The sequence below is a fragment of the Blennius ocellaris genome (genome assembly GCF_963422515.1).
Source record: "Blennius ocellaris genome assembly, chromosome: 14".
NCBI classification, from domain to species: domain Eukaryota; kingdom Metazoa; phylum Chordata; class Actinopteri; order Blenniiformes; family Blenniidae; genus Blennius; species Blennius ocellaris.
The window spans coordinates 16,523,671-16,538,191 of NC_137663.1; the positions used below are offsets into that span (position 1 = coordinate 16,523,671).

Sequence of the window (14,521 nt, forward strand, 5' to 3'; positions counted from 1 at the left end):
TTAGAACAGGAGATGCACGTGATTGAAATAAAAATTATAATAAATGTGGTCTTGATCCATGTGGAAGTATAAATCCTAAAGCCTTGATACACTAAAATCACCCAGTCCAACTTTGAGACCCATGTTAACGCCACTGGGCAATTGTATGGTCACCAATTAACCAGATATGAATGTCCTTTGATTGTGAGTGGAAAGCAGACGACCAAGATTAAAGTCCTGCATGTAATGGGAGACACCAGCATGCCAACTTCACACAGAGGCTCCATCAAACATGATGCCATAGGCAAATGATCCCAATAAATAATGGGGTTTTGTGATCGATTTCAAAAGAATTCAGTTTACAGTTGGATGCATCTTCATATCTTCATGTTTTCAGATTCAGTCATCTGCTGCCCATTAGCCCGATACTACTACTGAGAGCAACGTTTGACTTCCTGTTTGACTTTCCTCCACAGGTCGCCAGTCCATACCATATTGTGGCCAGGCTCAGACACATGGCAAAGGAGAAATGATCAGATTGAGACAAATTTGTGAACAGCATTTGAGAGAAACAAGCCTTTTGTGTCCATAGGAAAAGGCATAGGTCGTCGTGTTCAGCTGATTGAAAATAGCAGCAAAAAAGTGTTGCATTTATATTTTTGTTTGGTGAAAAATCTGTAACAAAAAAGTACATTCCCTATTCTCTCAACTTCCGTATGTTCAGGCAGGAACATGCACCACATTACTCCATGCATGAAAATTTAATGCGCATGTCTTTAAGTTGAAGTGAGGAAGGCACAGAAAAGCCATGAATACAAAAGGACATGGAAAGGACAGTGCTGGCTGATAAATAGACTATATGCTGTTTACAATATTCCAATTACTTTTCTTCCATTTCATTCAGCTTTTATTGAAGCACTTTACTTTGTTTTAAAATAAGAAAATCACTGAAAACTAACTGAAAAAAGTTATTTTAGTCACTATGAAAACAGAAGGCGTTTTGTCTGAATGAGAACTTGCTCACGCTGTACACTTCGCAACAATGAAGACGATGTCAGTGTCATCGCCGATCACAAAAACCGACTGTTACATGGCCTGAATAACAGGAACACGAAAAAGAAAACCCACAAAGGTATTGTTCTTGTTCACACAGGAAGCCGACTGTGACGCTAAATGAAATTAAGTGGTACTTCACAGCCGGACAATCTACAATTTCTCCCAAAAGGGATCCCTCCATTATACTTGAGCAGGTCAAATTTTAACCGGCACGGTCCAAGTAGGACGCAAAGAAGATGAGACGGCGCGTTATTGTGCAGGAGTCGTATGGCACTGGCACAACTAAATATCAGTCAAGACACGGTGACAATGGGTGAGACAAAGGACAGGGAGCCGAGCAAGGTGGGGAGGTGTGATCCAGTTCCACCGGAGACAAGAGCAACAACCTGAAGGGGCTCATCGGGGGCAAATTCACTCAAATGTAATACAAGCTGGACTGTTATGCAAAATGAAAGATGGGACGAGCCGAGATCACTCAATCCCACTGTGTCGCTACAGCTGATGGATACCTGTATTGTATTCAGAAGGGCATTCATTTCCCCTCCCATGATTACAACAGAACACCAGCTGTATTGTTTATTTGCTTGAAAGCGCAAATGATCTGCATTGATTCCTTATTCATTCATTGTTGAACCCCACCATTGTAAATATGAATGCAGGCAAAATGGGCCCAATTACAGCGAGCGATGCCTCCCTGTGACTCCGCAGCCGAGAAAGATGATGAAGGCCTCAAACTGGGAGGAAAGGGGCAATCAAAGACCACTTATTGTCTTTTTGTAATTTTGGGAAGAAAAAAAAAAAAACAACACTGGAATGGAAAACACTTCTCACTGTGACTGACAATGATTCAGTGGAGTCCTCAGATTAGATTAGTCAACTGAGCCACAGCACAGTTTCCTGCTGAGCCCATGTTCATCATGTGACCCGCAGCCGAAGGTTAAATTCACTGATGTGTACAACAACATAAAAAATGGACGGTTATTGAACATTTTGATTTGAAGAGTACATGGAAGGCGCATCCAAATATAACAAGGAAAGTTTCTGTACTCCATTTCCGGTCAGAAGGAACAACATTTTTCCTTTAATTGCCCCTTTTTTAGTGAGAGGATACCTTACTATTTGTTGAGGCTCAATTAAAACTAGACTATGGGGCAAAGTTTGGGCACCTCTGCTATATTGTTTTTTTGTTTTGTTTTTGTTTTTTAACTGTGTTTCTCATGCATTTGTAAGCAACCACTGTTAGGATTCAATGAGATCAAAGTTCATATAGAAATGTGAAACACTGCAATGTTTCCTAATATACTGTGATCAAACTGTTGTGGAAAAGTCAAGTCGCTCTCAGTCTGAATTTGTCATCTCATTCCTGTTTCTTTAAAACTAACCATTATAAGTCAATAACAGTTCAACATTATCTTTTTATAGCATAACACCTTTTTTTGAAGGACAAGGGTACCCAGTAGTCTGAAGGATGAGACAAACAGCTGGTGAAAACTATTTTAAGACATATTATCCCATTACAGATCATTTTAATGATGAACTGTGGAAAAACTAGAGTGAGTTTTGCATATACATATATATATATATATATATATATACACACAGTATTTATATTGATTTATATTGTGGCTATTCATACATTCTAAAATATCACAAAAAAAACTATTGGGCCTTGAACTATTCTGTAACCCCACACAAGAGTGACAACACAAACTCTACCATCAATGTCAGTGAAGATTACGATCAATAGCTCCATTAAACTGAAGAAAATGCGCTTATTATAGTTGTTTTCCATGAAAAGATTGAAGACCACTTGTTTGTTTGACTGCCTTGCTGCTGCTATTACAAATGCATTATATAATTATAACCACAACATATTTATTCAGGGTAAGCAAGCATTTATTCCAGCAGCTACTTGTTTGGTTTCTTTTTTTGTTTTTATGGTCATAAAGTGAAATTACCATCAGTAGTCATAGAAAAAGATCAAAGTGGCAAAAACTAATAAAGAAATATACATGCTCTTTACAAGATAAACAAGACTGCACTGGAAATATACAGTACTGCAAGTATCTTCAACAAGAGTGTAAAATGTTACAAAGCGTGGCGGCGTTATTACTTTTTTCTAATTCTTAACACAATGCAAAGTGAATGAATAAGACAAATCAGTATTCAGACAAATCTTTTCTCCTACAACTGCATCTTTTACTTCATGTAGCAGTTTTGGATGAAACTCTGCAAGAAGGCTGAGCTAAAGCCAAAAATATAAAAACCCCTTCAGATCGAATGTAGTGGATGTCGTCCGGCTCAAATCCTTCAGTCTCTTCAAGTAATCTCAAACAGTTTTCATGACGGTGAGATCAGGACTCTACAGGGAACATGCCATGACTTCCAGGACTGCAAATGCCGCGTCATATTCAGAGATAGTACTTAATTACACAGGCGACATGCATGGGATTGTTGGACTGTGTAAATTTGGAACAAACTAGAGGTTTTGTTGCCTGTATTGCAGATTTTTTTTGACCATACTTTTATAACTCACACATTCAGATACAATAAATAAAAATAAAATAAAAAAAACATATACACACAGAGTAGGTAGACAGGGGTACAATGTGAAGTTACTTTTTGTGTTTACATCTGTTGGTTCCTTCTCATCCCAGCGTTCGATCAGGATTGCTTCTTTCTGTCAGATACACAGGGCAAAATCACCTGCCTGAGGCTGCTCTCTGATGTTACCGGAGCTCCTCCCTCAGAGCTAAAGGTCTCCTTCTCTTTTTGTTTCCAGTTTTATTGACTGCTTCTTCGTGAAAGAGAATTCAAGAAAATAAATAAATAAAAAAAATTGAAGCCGAGCTGACCCGAGTTTTCACTCTGAAGGTGGATCTCAGATGCTGGAAAGCCTGTTTCCACTTGACAGCTCGCTGATGAAAGTGGCTTAGCAGTTGACTGGCTGATTGAAAGGAGCAGTGGTTTGCCAATTTTAACCCACCGATTTCATTTAATGAGTTCATATTAAAGTTTTTCAAAGTTCGCCCAGGCGCCGGCTCCGTGTTGGTTTTTTGACGCTGTCAGACAGGAAGATATTGAGCTGGAACGCAGCTGCAGCGGAGACTGCAGTTTCCAAATAATATCAGGCCCCATGCAAGACACCCAACCGCTCTGTGCGACTCTGAAGTACAATATTAGCCGATATCAGCATCCTGACGGCAGCAGAATGGGAGTGAAGATCAATCAAGCAGGGGACAAAACAAAACAATTGACAATCATGTTCTCGGAGTGAAAAATATCCATAGAAAAATAAATGAGACAGAGCCTGGTGCTGCAGGATCGTGAAGCTGAGTCGTTAACAAACAAAAAAAAGAGAAGAGAAAAATTGTACCGGCTTTCGATAAAGATCTAATTTGTTACATCTTTAAAATCAATTCAAAAAATATGAGCACTCAAAAATAAATATGCTAAAAGGTTGTGATTCTGAGAGGGGGGAAAATTGAAACTATAAAAAGATGAATTAGAAATCCTTTAAAAAAATTTATTTTGAAAGAAAATGATATTGGCACTGAAAAGATACAATTTAATATCATTAGTGTGCTCAATTTTGAACCGGTTAATAGGACTTATTTCGGAATTGTGAATTTGAGAGGAAAAATATTGAAAACCAAAATTGTAATTTGTGTGAAATATTATTTCAATAATCTATTATATGAAAAAAAAAATCAATGTTACGAGTCTGCACGATTTTGCAAAATAGAAACTTTCTAAAATTGGTTTTCAAAAGATGCGGATTTAATTATTGCCCTCTCAGGCAAAACTGGATGGTATGGGTGTAAGAAAACTGACACTGATACTTTAAATTTCTTCATATTTAATACTTTCATTTGAGCTCCAATCGCACAGTTGGACATTTGAGGTAATGTTTGTTTAAAAAAAAAAAAAAAAAGGCATAAAACGCAATGGTAATATTCTTTGAATTTCCGAAAAGAAATCAAATTGAGCCATATGGTGGAGCAGTGGTTGGCTCCCTGGCCTGACAGTGAGAAAGTCAAGGGCTGAAATACCAGCCAGGCCTTGTGGCAATGTGTGAAGTTTGCATGTTGTCCCCATGTGGTCCAATAACATGCACATGATGTAAACTGGTGTAATATCATGGTAAATGGAATGTGGTTTTATACATGTATATGCCCAATATATTGTCAAATTAATTTCAATACACAACTAAAAGACCTAGTTGGTCTTTTAAAAAAAGATTTACACTCTTATCAAAGATAAGTGAACCCATCCACATGCTAAAAGGGATTATTATTATCTAAATTCAGCCTCCATGACTTATCAGCTGCATGGACCCAAAATGATCTCTGTAGGCATCTTGTCTGGCACGTTTCACTTGTTTTGGCTCTCCACCTCAGAAAATCATATCTGGAAGCAGCGAGTGAGTATTTACTTGCAGCTTTAAAGGTGTTGAAAGGTGTCCACTTCAATATCCTGTCGAAAGTAAGTCCAACAAACTGAAAACAATATCGTTGTTGCGATGTTCCTGAACTTACAGCTGAACCAGACAGTGGAACATTTCCTGACTTTTACTGTCACCTGACCAGAGTTCAATAGACCGTGTGTCAGCGGTTGAGGAAGAAACTTGAGAGGGAAAAGGTGCTCTGACAAACCAGCAGAGACGGTCAAGGAACGTTTAAAAGGAGTGATGATGACTCAATGTCCTTTTTTTAAAACACCGCTTCATAAAATGACCGTGACCTGCCAGACTGAACTGTCCCAGTCTCAACTTTATTTTCCTCCCCGATTGTTTTTTATGTATTTGTGCTGTGACACAGCCCAACCAATCAGTACATGTCTGACAGTGGTGGCAGTTCAGCAACACACGCAGACAAGAGAGAGAAGCAGCAAGTAACAACTGGCTATATTTAGTAAAAGTTCAAAATAGTACCTTGGCTGGTTTTTCTCTGAATGATAGAAGAGCAGGAAATCAGAACAGGAAGAAGTCGTACGCATTTTACATTAATAGCATGGGAAGTGAAAATTGTTCACAACTTGTTGAATTTATCGATGATGTGGCCGGAATGCAGTGACTGATGGCATGTTGTAGTATCTACCAGCAACATGATTGCAGCAGATCCCACATGTGGTGTGCAAGCCTGGTCCGTCCAGTATCTCCCTGCCTTAAACACAGCTAAATCAAACTCTTGAAGTAAAAATGCAATGAAGATGCTTCATAAACCAAAGCTGAACACTTTCAAACAAACGTGGACTCTAAACTGACCCAGACTTTCTCAAGGAGGCAAAGACAGAACTGCACTTAACATTCGACCTGGACCTTTTGAAGCACTCGTTAAAACAGACTTTAAACTTGATTTGACTGTATTCCTCAAATTCAAAATGCACACCTGAAATCTTTGAAAAAGACCCAGACACCTAATAGACTAATTCTTCAAACTCCCTATAGATTCTTCAGTATTTTTGAGAACTGGGTTTTTTGAGGAAATTGTGTCTCTTTCAAACAAGATCCACACTTTTGAAACTAGAAAAAAAACCAAAACCTTTGAAACTTGACTTGGCACAACACCTGATTCGTTTTATTTATTTATTTATTTTTTTAAACATACTTTCTTTGACGTCTTTCAAGTACATACAAGTCCGTTTTAAACTGGACCCAAACACCAAACTTCAGCTGGAAAAAAGCTTGAGTTCTTTATAGAAGACCAATACTCAATGAATAAGACTATTTATGGTACAAATACTGAACCCAAATCCTTCAAACACATAGAACAGCAACACATTTTGCTCTACCAAATGATTGAAATAGCATGCTAAAGGGTTCAGTTCTTATGCACTTTTTTTTTTTTTTTTTTTTTAATCCTCCCACCAACAGGTGTTACGATCAGAAAATAAGCAGTGGTCTTCGTCGTGGTGGTTTCAATGTTAAACCTGATAAGAGTGTACACATGTACCTAAAAATGTGAGTACTGCAATAGCTACGAAAACAGAGAAGTGAAGAGAGCGCAAGTGTAAAATCTAGAACTAAATGTCACCTGCGTAGCCACATAATGCTCATCTGTCCACCTGTTACAGTAATTTATATAATCCCCTTGAAAGCTATAAATGGCTCAAACCTGAGCCGACAACAAAACTTACTGGTAAAAGCATGATTTACCACTTTGTGGTGAAATTGCAGTTGACATTAAAATCCGTTAAGACACAAAAGAAGTCATGACCACGGGGGAACGCGTTAAGAAAAAAGAAGGCATTCAATTTGGGTGTTTGACAGATGCTGAGATCAAAACATTCAGGATTTTGTACACTGGAAGAACACATGAACAGTCAACGTCACCATTCATTTCTTTCAATCTTACAAAAACTCTGAAAAGCGTTTCCATGAAAACTGCTCGTTGACTAATAGTTGGATTATTAAAAATCCTGACCCCCCCCCCCCCGGGGGGCTGAATCAGGCACCAAAGATCACCGATATATTGTAAAGTCCTCAGTTTAAACGGAGAGGAAACACTTCACAACTATTTTAACAGCCGAACTGGACTGGAGTGATCGTTGAGTATAAAATACTTTTTAAAAAATGGAAAAAAGTACAATCATACGACATAATTCTCCCTTTAATCCCTGAATAAAAGAACCACGGCCTTGCAGTGTTCTTCTTTATGCAACGTACTTAAGATAATTTACAACATACTTGCTGAAGGGCTTTTGACCAGGCGTCTTTTAAATTAGATTTACATTCACCATGGTAGTCTTTTAAATATGCCCTGAAAGTAAATATGAACATAACCCCCCACCCTTGCCACCCCGCCACCCCTCCAAAAAAATAATAATAATTTCACTTGTTTCACAGCCAGGTTGTCAAACTGTGTACAGCACGGCCTAATTTGATACCCAAGCCAGCAGGCTGCTTCCAGGATGGCAGATTGCTCCCCACGCCCACTCCCCCCCTCCTCCCCCCCCCCCCCCCCCCCGATCCCAGCCCCTCCAGAGACTTGGAATCGGAGGGTGCTTATTTGACATCCCATCAGTTGGCAGCTCACTAACAAGTAAGCCATAAACCTTTTTTCTCTCTTTGATTACACTAAGTGCACAGAGGCCAGATGCGACCCAGCCCAGTCATCTGTTGGCTTGCCAGCAGAGTCACTGTAGACTGGTGGGGGCAGGAGGCAGAGGAGGATTGGAGGGAGGGGGGGGGGGGGGGGGGGGGGGGGTCACTTGGGGTCCCCTCCCTTCAGGAATAAAGCCATTGTTCTTCATTACAGCTGGAGAGGCTGCTGGAGGGTACAGACGGAGAACAAGTCCATTTCCCCACCTGTTTTCCATCACCGAGGCTCCTACCAGCTTGACTTGGAGCCAAGCTGCACTGTATGATTCAACTGAGTTTGAACAGATTTTCTTAGAAACAGAAGCAGCCCACAGTTGACGCTTATTTGTGCCAGTTGTGGGTGATAAGAGGAAATTGCAATCTTCCTGTCGAAAGTTGTTTAAAGGGATGAAATAAACCATCGGGTTAATTTGTTTTGTCAGTGCAGTAAAACCGCATTTTCATCAATGTGGAACTCCAGTAAAACTCTGTAGCCAAATCGGGACCTCGGTGCTTGCACTGCCTCATGCAATGATAAACAAACAAAAAAAAAAAGGAGCCTTTACAAGCAGTTAAGAAGACGAGCAAAACATGGGCTGATCTGCATTAGATAACAATGTCGCCTTGAGGGCCAAGTATTTAACTCAGGCACCTCAGGGTCTGGAACTTGTACTTTTTTCCTTCCAATTCTCCTTGTGTAGGAGAAATACAAACAATGGCTGCTGTTACAAAACTTTTACTTCACAAAAGCTCCTAAAAAAGTAAACTCAGCCAAAGAATCTCAAGTTCATCTATGTCATATAAATAGGCGACTGTGTGTGAACAATACAGGTTGAGTAGCCAATACGACAGTACAGAAGTGGAATTAAAGCTCATTTAATAACTCACAACTGTTGGCTTTTCCCCCTTTTGCTACAGTATGAAAGTGTCAAAAGCATTTAGTGACTCGATCACAAGTGCACTTCACAAGTCAGGTCTGAAAATACGGACTCGCTCCTATTAGTAGTGTGGTGTTTTTCCTTTAAGCTTTGAATTGAAAAATGCTTCAAATGGACTAGTATTGACGCATTATTGTTATTTTTCCAATGGTTTACCTTTGTGCTTTGGCTGAAACCGACAGTCTAACAGCAGTCACTGCATCATGTCTGCGGCGCTTTTTCTTTTTTTCTTTTTTTTTTAAAGGCCCCGTGAAGTACAGAGTTTGTAGAAAACAGCGCCTGCCACTAGATTTCTAAGACAAGCAATAAATCTCTTGTGAGGAGCACAACAGGTTCAAAGGCTGTGAGGGACAAGCAGGCAGAATGGAGATCAAATCTTAAATGAGCTGTCTCATGGAGGGAATCTGAGGTCCATTGTGTGAACGAATGTAAACTGTAGTCTACACTTTGACATCTCACATGAAAACTTTTTATCCCCCCCGCCCTCCAGATGGACATTGTAGATTTTGAGGAAAAAGCCTACTGTACTACCTTTGCATCTCAACTGAAACCAGTTAAATACCATCTCTGAGGTTTGTTTACAGTTCATGACGATGTGTCAATCATCGCGGCGAGACGGTGAGGAAGGCAGACGATGTACGCTTCATCATACGTGTCGTGAGTAACGTAAAAAATAAAAAAATAAATGCTATGAATGCCTGCCAATAACACGTAATAAACAGATGATACATCATACTTTCAGCTCTGCATTAATTCACTTCACACCACATGATAATCCTTTATCTAAGACATGCAGTCCACTGTTGATCAGTCATCAGATTATGGCAACAAAGACGGGAGACAAAAACAGCTGGATTAACTCAACACATGTTGTACTGCTGTGACGCAACAAGTTCCAATCGGATCTACTTAATCTGGTCAAGTGAATACTATATCTTTGAAGCAGACAGAGTAAATGATATCGCCCAAACGTAATCAGTGGCCGACATCAAGCAAGTCCGCACCATGTGGAAACTGGGCTAATGTTCACTTGATATTCATAATGACGTCTTGTTAACCGTTATTACCTGCAGTCCAACACATGACTGCAGGCGCTGCCCTCCTCTGCACTCACATACCATTACACAATGTCGCAAAAATGAAAGCAGGGGAGATGTTTGAACTGATAGATTGCCTAACCAGGTTTTTCAAGTCTCAGCAGGCCTATGGTCAGAGTGTGCTGCGTTAGCATTCCTTAATAACACCTGTACAGTGCCCTGGCCTGCTGTTCTAAAACTGTAATCTGCCATCCAGCTGCACTCAAAGACTGCACACGAGGATTTAAACAAAGAAATTACATACCGCCATTATAGCTTAATGATATACCACTATGCATAAATTGCAGGATACAAGACTAGGCACTGGCACAGGACTTCTTTTTTTTTTTTTTTTTTTTAAACAGCAGTAGAGAAGCGTGGTTGTGTTTAGGTTATTTCATTCTGCACTGAAATGAGATAAAACTTGATTAAAATATATTTCAAGAACACAAATACAGTGAAATTAAAATGGGAAAAGATGGTATAAATGTGGAGGCTAAAACTAATTTCAACTTTGATTATATGAGGCTAAACTTGTGACGATTGTGTGCAGATTTAAAGACTCAACTATATTTCTGTCTGCGCTTCTATTGATAGCTTCATCATAAAATGATTTACCTTGTGCATTATACGACATATTGGTGATATAATTTGGTTTCGAGTTGCAAACGTTTCTAAAAATTAAGATAATCCTTTGTCTTCATTAAACACACTTAAATATCAAACTGAGATAATAAATAAAAAACAAGAAAAAGACAGAGCGCCGTTTCAGAAGCGATGCCTCTTTCCAATTTGACTTCCAATTACTTGCACACTCAACTTGTTTACATCAGTGGCAGACAAAAACTTATCACTTATTGACTCAGTTCCAGGGACGAAACTTATCTCTGAAAAAGCACATCGGTTCCACTGGTGCGAGAAACAAGAAAAATGGCAGCGGAACACAGAAATCCCAGAGACACTTTTGACTAAATCCATATCATTTTGAAGCATTTTGCGATTATGATGACAGTGCAAGTCGAGCATTCATGAGCCAAACTTGGAAGTTTTGGTGTAATTAATGGATGCAGTTTTCTTCTTATCCTCACTGCTACCCTCATAACTGAAACTTCCTTTTTTTTAATTCTGTTTAGAGAGGAGGAGGAGGAGGATGGTGGTTCACCCTGCAAAGCTTGCTTCAATGTGAGCTTACCATATGCAGCAAGAGGTAAATAATTGATATGCTTTGTGCAAGTGCGCCCTGAGCTTTGTTTGAAATCAGTGGAGCCATTTCCATGAAGGTAAAAAAAAAAAAAAAAAAAATCAGCACTGCTCCACCGTCCAGGCAACAACAGAGCCTGGCTTTACTTTGTTCTGCTTCTTGCTTTTGTGTTTAACCGACTTGATGCATGGAGAGGGAAGACAAGAAACCAGACTTATATGACGCGTCCATTTCAATGGACACAACTGGATCAAAGCTGATGGTGTAATCCAAAAGGGATATGCCTTTCTGCTTGTCACATATTCAGGCTCAGCATTTTCTTTTTTCCATTTAAAAGGTTACATTATGATGAACAAGCGTTGGATAACTTTCCTATGGTGTATTACATAACGTGATAGTAATGCAGCAGCAACCACTTCCCCTGCATGTGTGGAAACGCGTGGATGCACATTTTTTTCTCTTCTTTCCCCATTCCTTCAGTCCTTCACGACTAAACGCAGAGCTGAGTTTATCCTGACAGCGTAAAAAAAAAAAAAAAAAAGAGCGCACTTTATCCAATCTGTGTAAATAAACGCGTGTCTGTTCCGCAGCCCGCCAACTCACGGAACATCGCTTACGTCGCCAGCCCAGTTCAAATCAATAATCCTAATAACAATAATAAATTAAATTAAACCAAAAAAAAAAAAAACAACGCAGAAATCTGCGTCGCAGTTTGCGCCCTCGACCATCGTTATCTGCAAGCCATCCCGCTTCTTGAAAGCATTGGCTCACATTTTACCACAAGCCCAGAGAAAATAACGAAATAAATTATTAAAAAAAAAAAAAAAGCTTTGATGTTTTCACGCATTTCTGGTTGCCACTGCGAATCCAGTCTCGGGTATTTGTGAGTTTGAGCACAAGCAGCCAGACCCCGGAGCGCAACTGACGGGAAATAAAACGAAAAGAAACTCGGGGAAAAATGAATCTTGCCTTTTACTCAGCAACGCGGCTCATTGCAGACGCCGTTTGGACTGTTGTGCTTTACATTTCGGCGTGTAAACAGACACGAGAGGCGCGCGTGATTCACTGCAACGTCAACTTTTAAGCGAAATCGGACCCATACGTGGCTTTCATAGGGGCGCTGATAGTGATAGAGAGCGTTGCTTCACACGGCTGGGGTTTTGTTGAAGAAACCACGCATCATGATCGAGATATGGAAAGTATCCCCCCCCCCCCCTGTCCTGTTGTATTCAGTGAGTTTTGAAGAGAGTTTTGCGGTTTCCGTGGATCTCACGTTGCTCCGATCGCTGCTGCACTTTAACGCACCACTGCTCTGCAGCAGTCCAGCCTTTCAAAACACGAACAAACCGCGACAAAAGTAACCACGAGCATCGATGTTGAAAAACACAAAACACCACTCCGTTTGAGGTTTGCTGGGGTTTTTTTCTTCCCTCCCACAAAACAACGGGGATTTTCTACATCACAAGAGTTGCCAGCAGGAGAAGCAACGCGGGTTCAAGCCGACATCCTTTATATATATATATATTTTTTTTTTTTTTTTTTTTTTTTAAACACTGAACGGACCCAAAGTCGTGTATTCCTCCCATACAGGCGTTACGCACACGCACAAAATGCGCTTTTTTTCTCCACGGATCGCTTCAACTTTTGCGGAGAGGGTTTCTCGCACTTGCTCCACAACACTGCGTCCAGGCTCACCCCCTTACTCCCCCAAAAAAAAGAAGAAAAAAAAGGAAAGAAAGAAAAGAAACGCTCCGACGCGGATCAGCTCAATTTGCCCATCACGCTGATCCAAATTGTCCCCCTTTATTTTTCCGCATCCACCCGGGAAACGCGAGGAAGAAAGTGCGCATTTGAGCTTAAGCATGAAACCAAAAAACAAAAAGTCTTACCTTTGTGAAGAGCCGCTGGAAACACGAATAAAAAGAGAATAGTCGCGAGAGAGCCGCTGCCAGCGTTCGCCATGTTGGACACCTGCTTCAGTATGGCAGAGAGAGGCAGCTTCACCTATAGCTACAACGGGACTCACTTAATGAGATGCAAGAGAGGGAGGGCACCGTTTACCATATTCATTTCAGTCTCCCGTTTGGGTGGAATCTTTAGTATTTTGCACAACACACGTGCAACCAACTTAATGATTTCAAGCATATATGATGAGTTGATCGATTTTTTTTTTCTGTGAATGTGGATTTACTCCAATCCTCAGAGGAGGGAATATCATTTAAAACTACTGATTAATTGCCCTAAAAATTGCTTTTTTTTTTAAATTAAAAAAGAAAAGTGAAATTGCTCAGGGGAGCAGGGCCACACATAACATTTTTCAGGGGCCCACTCTCAAGTGTTTTGGCCCCTTTGGAATCCCCCGCCCCCTTCCTGGTCTCTGGTGTCAATTCACAAGATTGAGTGGTTGGTGGTTTGGTGCTGAACTCTCTGAGGGTGTGGTCACATTAGTGAGGTTTGTTTCAGACCAAACTTAAAGAAAAAAATGGAGAAAACTTCAATTTCAACTTTGAGCTAAAATATATATTTTTTTAAATAGTGACTTTTATGAATTGTCATAGTGTGGTGTCACTAATATGGATGGATGGATGGATGGATGGATGGATGGATGGATGAAAACAATATCGTGCTCGATATGCACACATACCTTTGATTATCGCATAGATTCTTTTTCACAGCTTCGGACTCACTAAGTCAATTGTCTATCTAGTGTGATAATACAACATTTCTGAGGCTCACCACCGTACCATTTGGAGCAAGGGTGCCAAACATGTGGCACATGGACCCACTAGAGGTTTCAATCTGATACGAGACAACTTTACAATGAGTAAAATGATCAAGGCGTACTATAATTAATAAAAGTAACTACTATTTCAAATGTGTCCTCTGGGGGTCGCACTGTTTTAGTTAGAATAGAGATTTCAGAACCGAGCAGCCTCGAACAAGAAGAGATCAATGTTGGAGCAGTGGAATCTACCTTAGGCATAGCAAAAAAAGCATTAAAGTCACAACATGAGGGTGAGTTTGTGACAACATGCATGCTTGTTTTCATCTGTTTTGACTCCTCTATATATTTTAAATGCATTTGAGTTCCCAGCTACTAAAAATACCACCGTATTAATTCCACAAACACAGCATTGTTATGGAAGTTACTAAAGTTATAGAGGAAACTTTGCAACACAAATGCTGTTGA

General features: G+C 40.0%; 1 protein-coding gene across 3 annotated transcripts in view; it reads right to left on the reverse strand.

Moving 5' to 3' along the window:
- cadm1a (cell adhesion molecule 1a) overlaps positions 1-13,305 on the reverse strand; it is a gene marked incomplete at its 3' end in the record, with an annotated part of 423,559 nt that extends 410,254 nt beyond the window's left edge. For all 3 annotated transcript variants that reach the window (XM_080509140.1, XM_080509139.1, XM_080509141.1), the window contains exon 1: positions 13,221-13,305. In XM_080509140.1, the coding sequence (XP_080365266.1) occupies positions 13,221-13,293 (73 nt within the window). In that variant the 5' untranslated portion in view covers positions 13,294-13,305. The remainder of the gene's footprint in view (positions 1-13,220) is intronic.
- Positions 13,306-14,521: the final 1,216 nt, after the last annotated feature.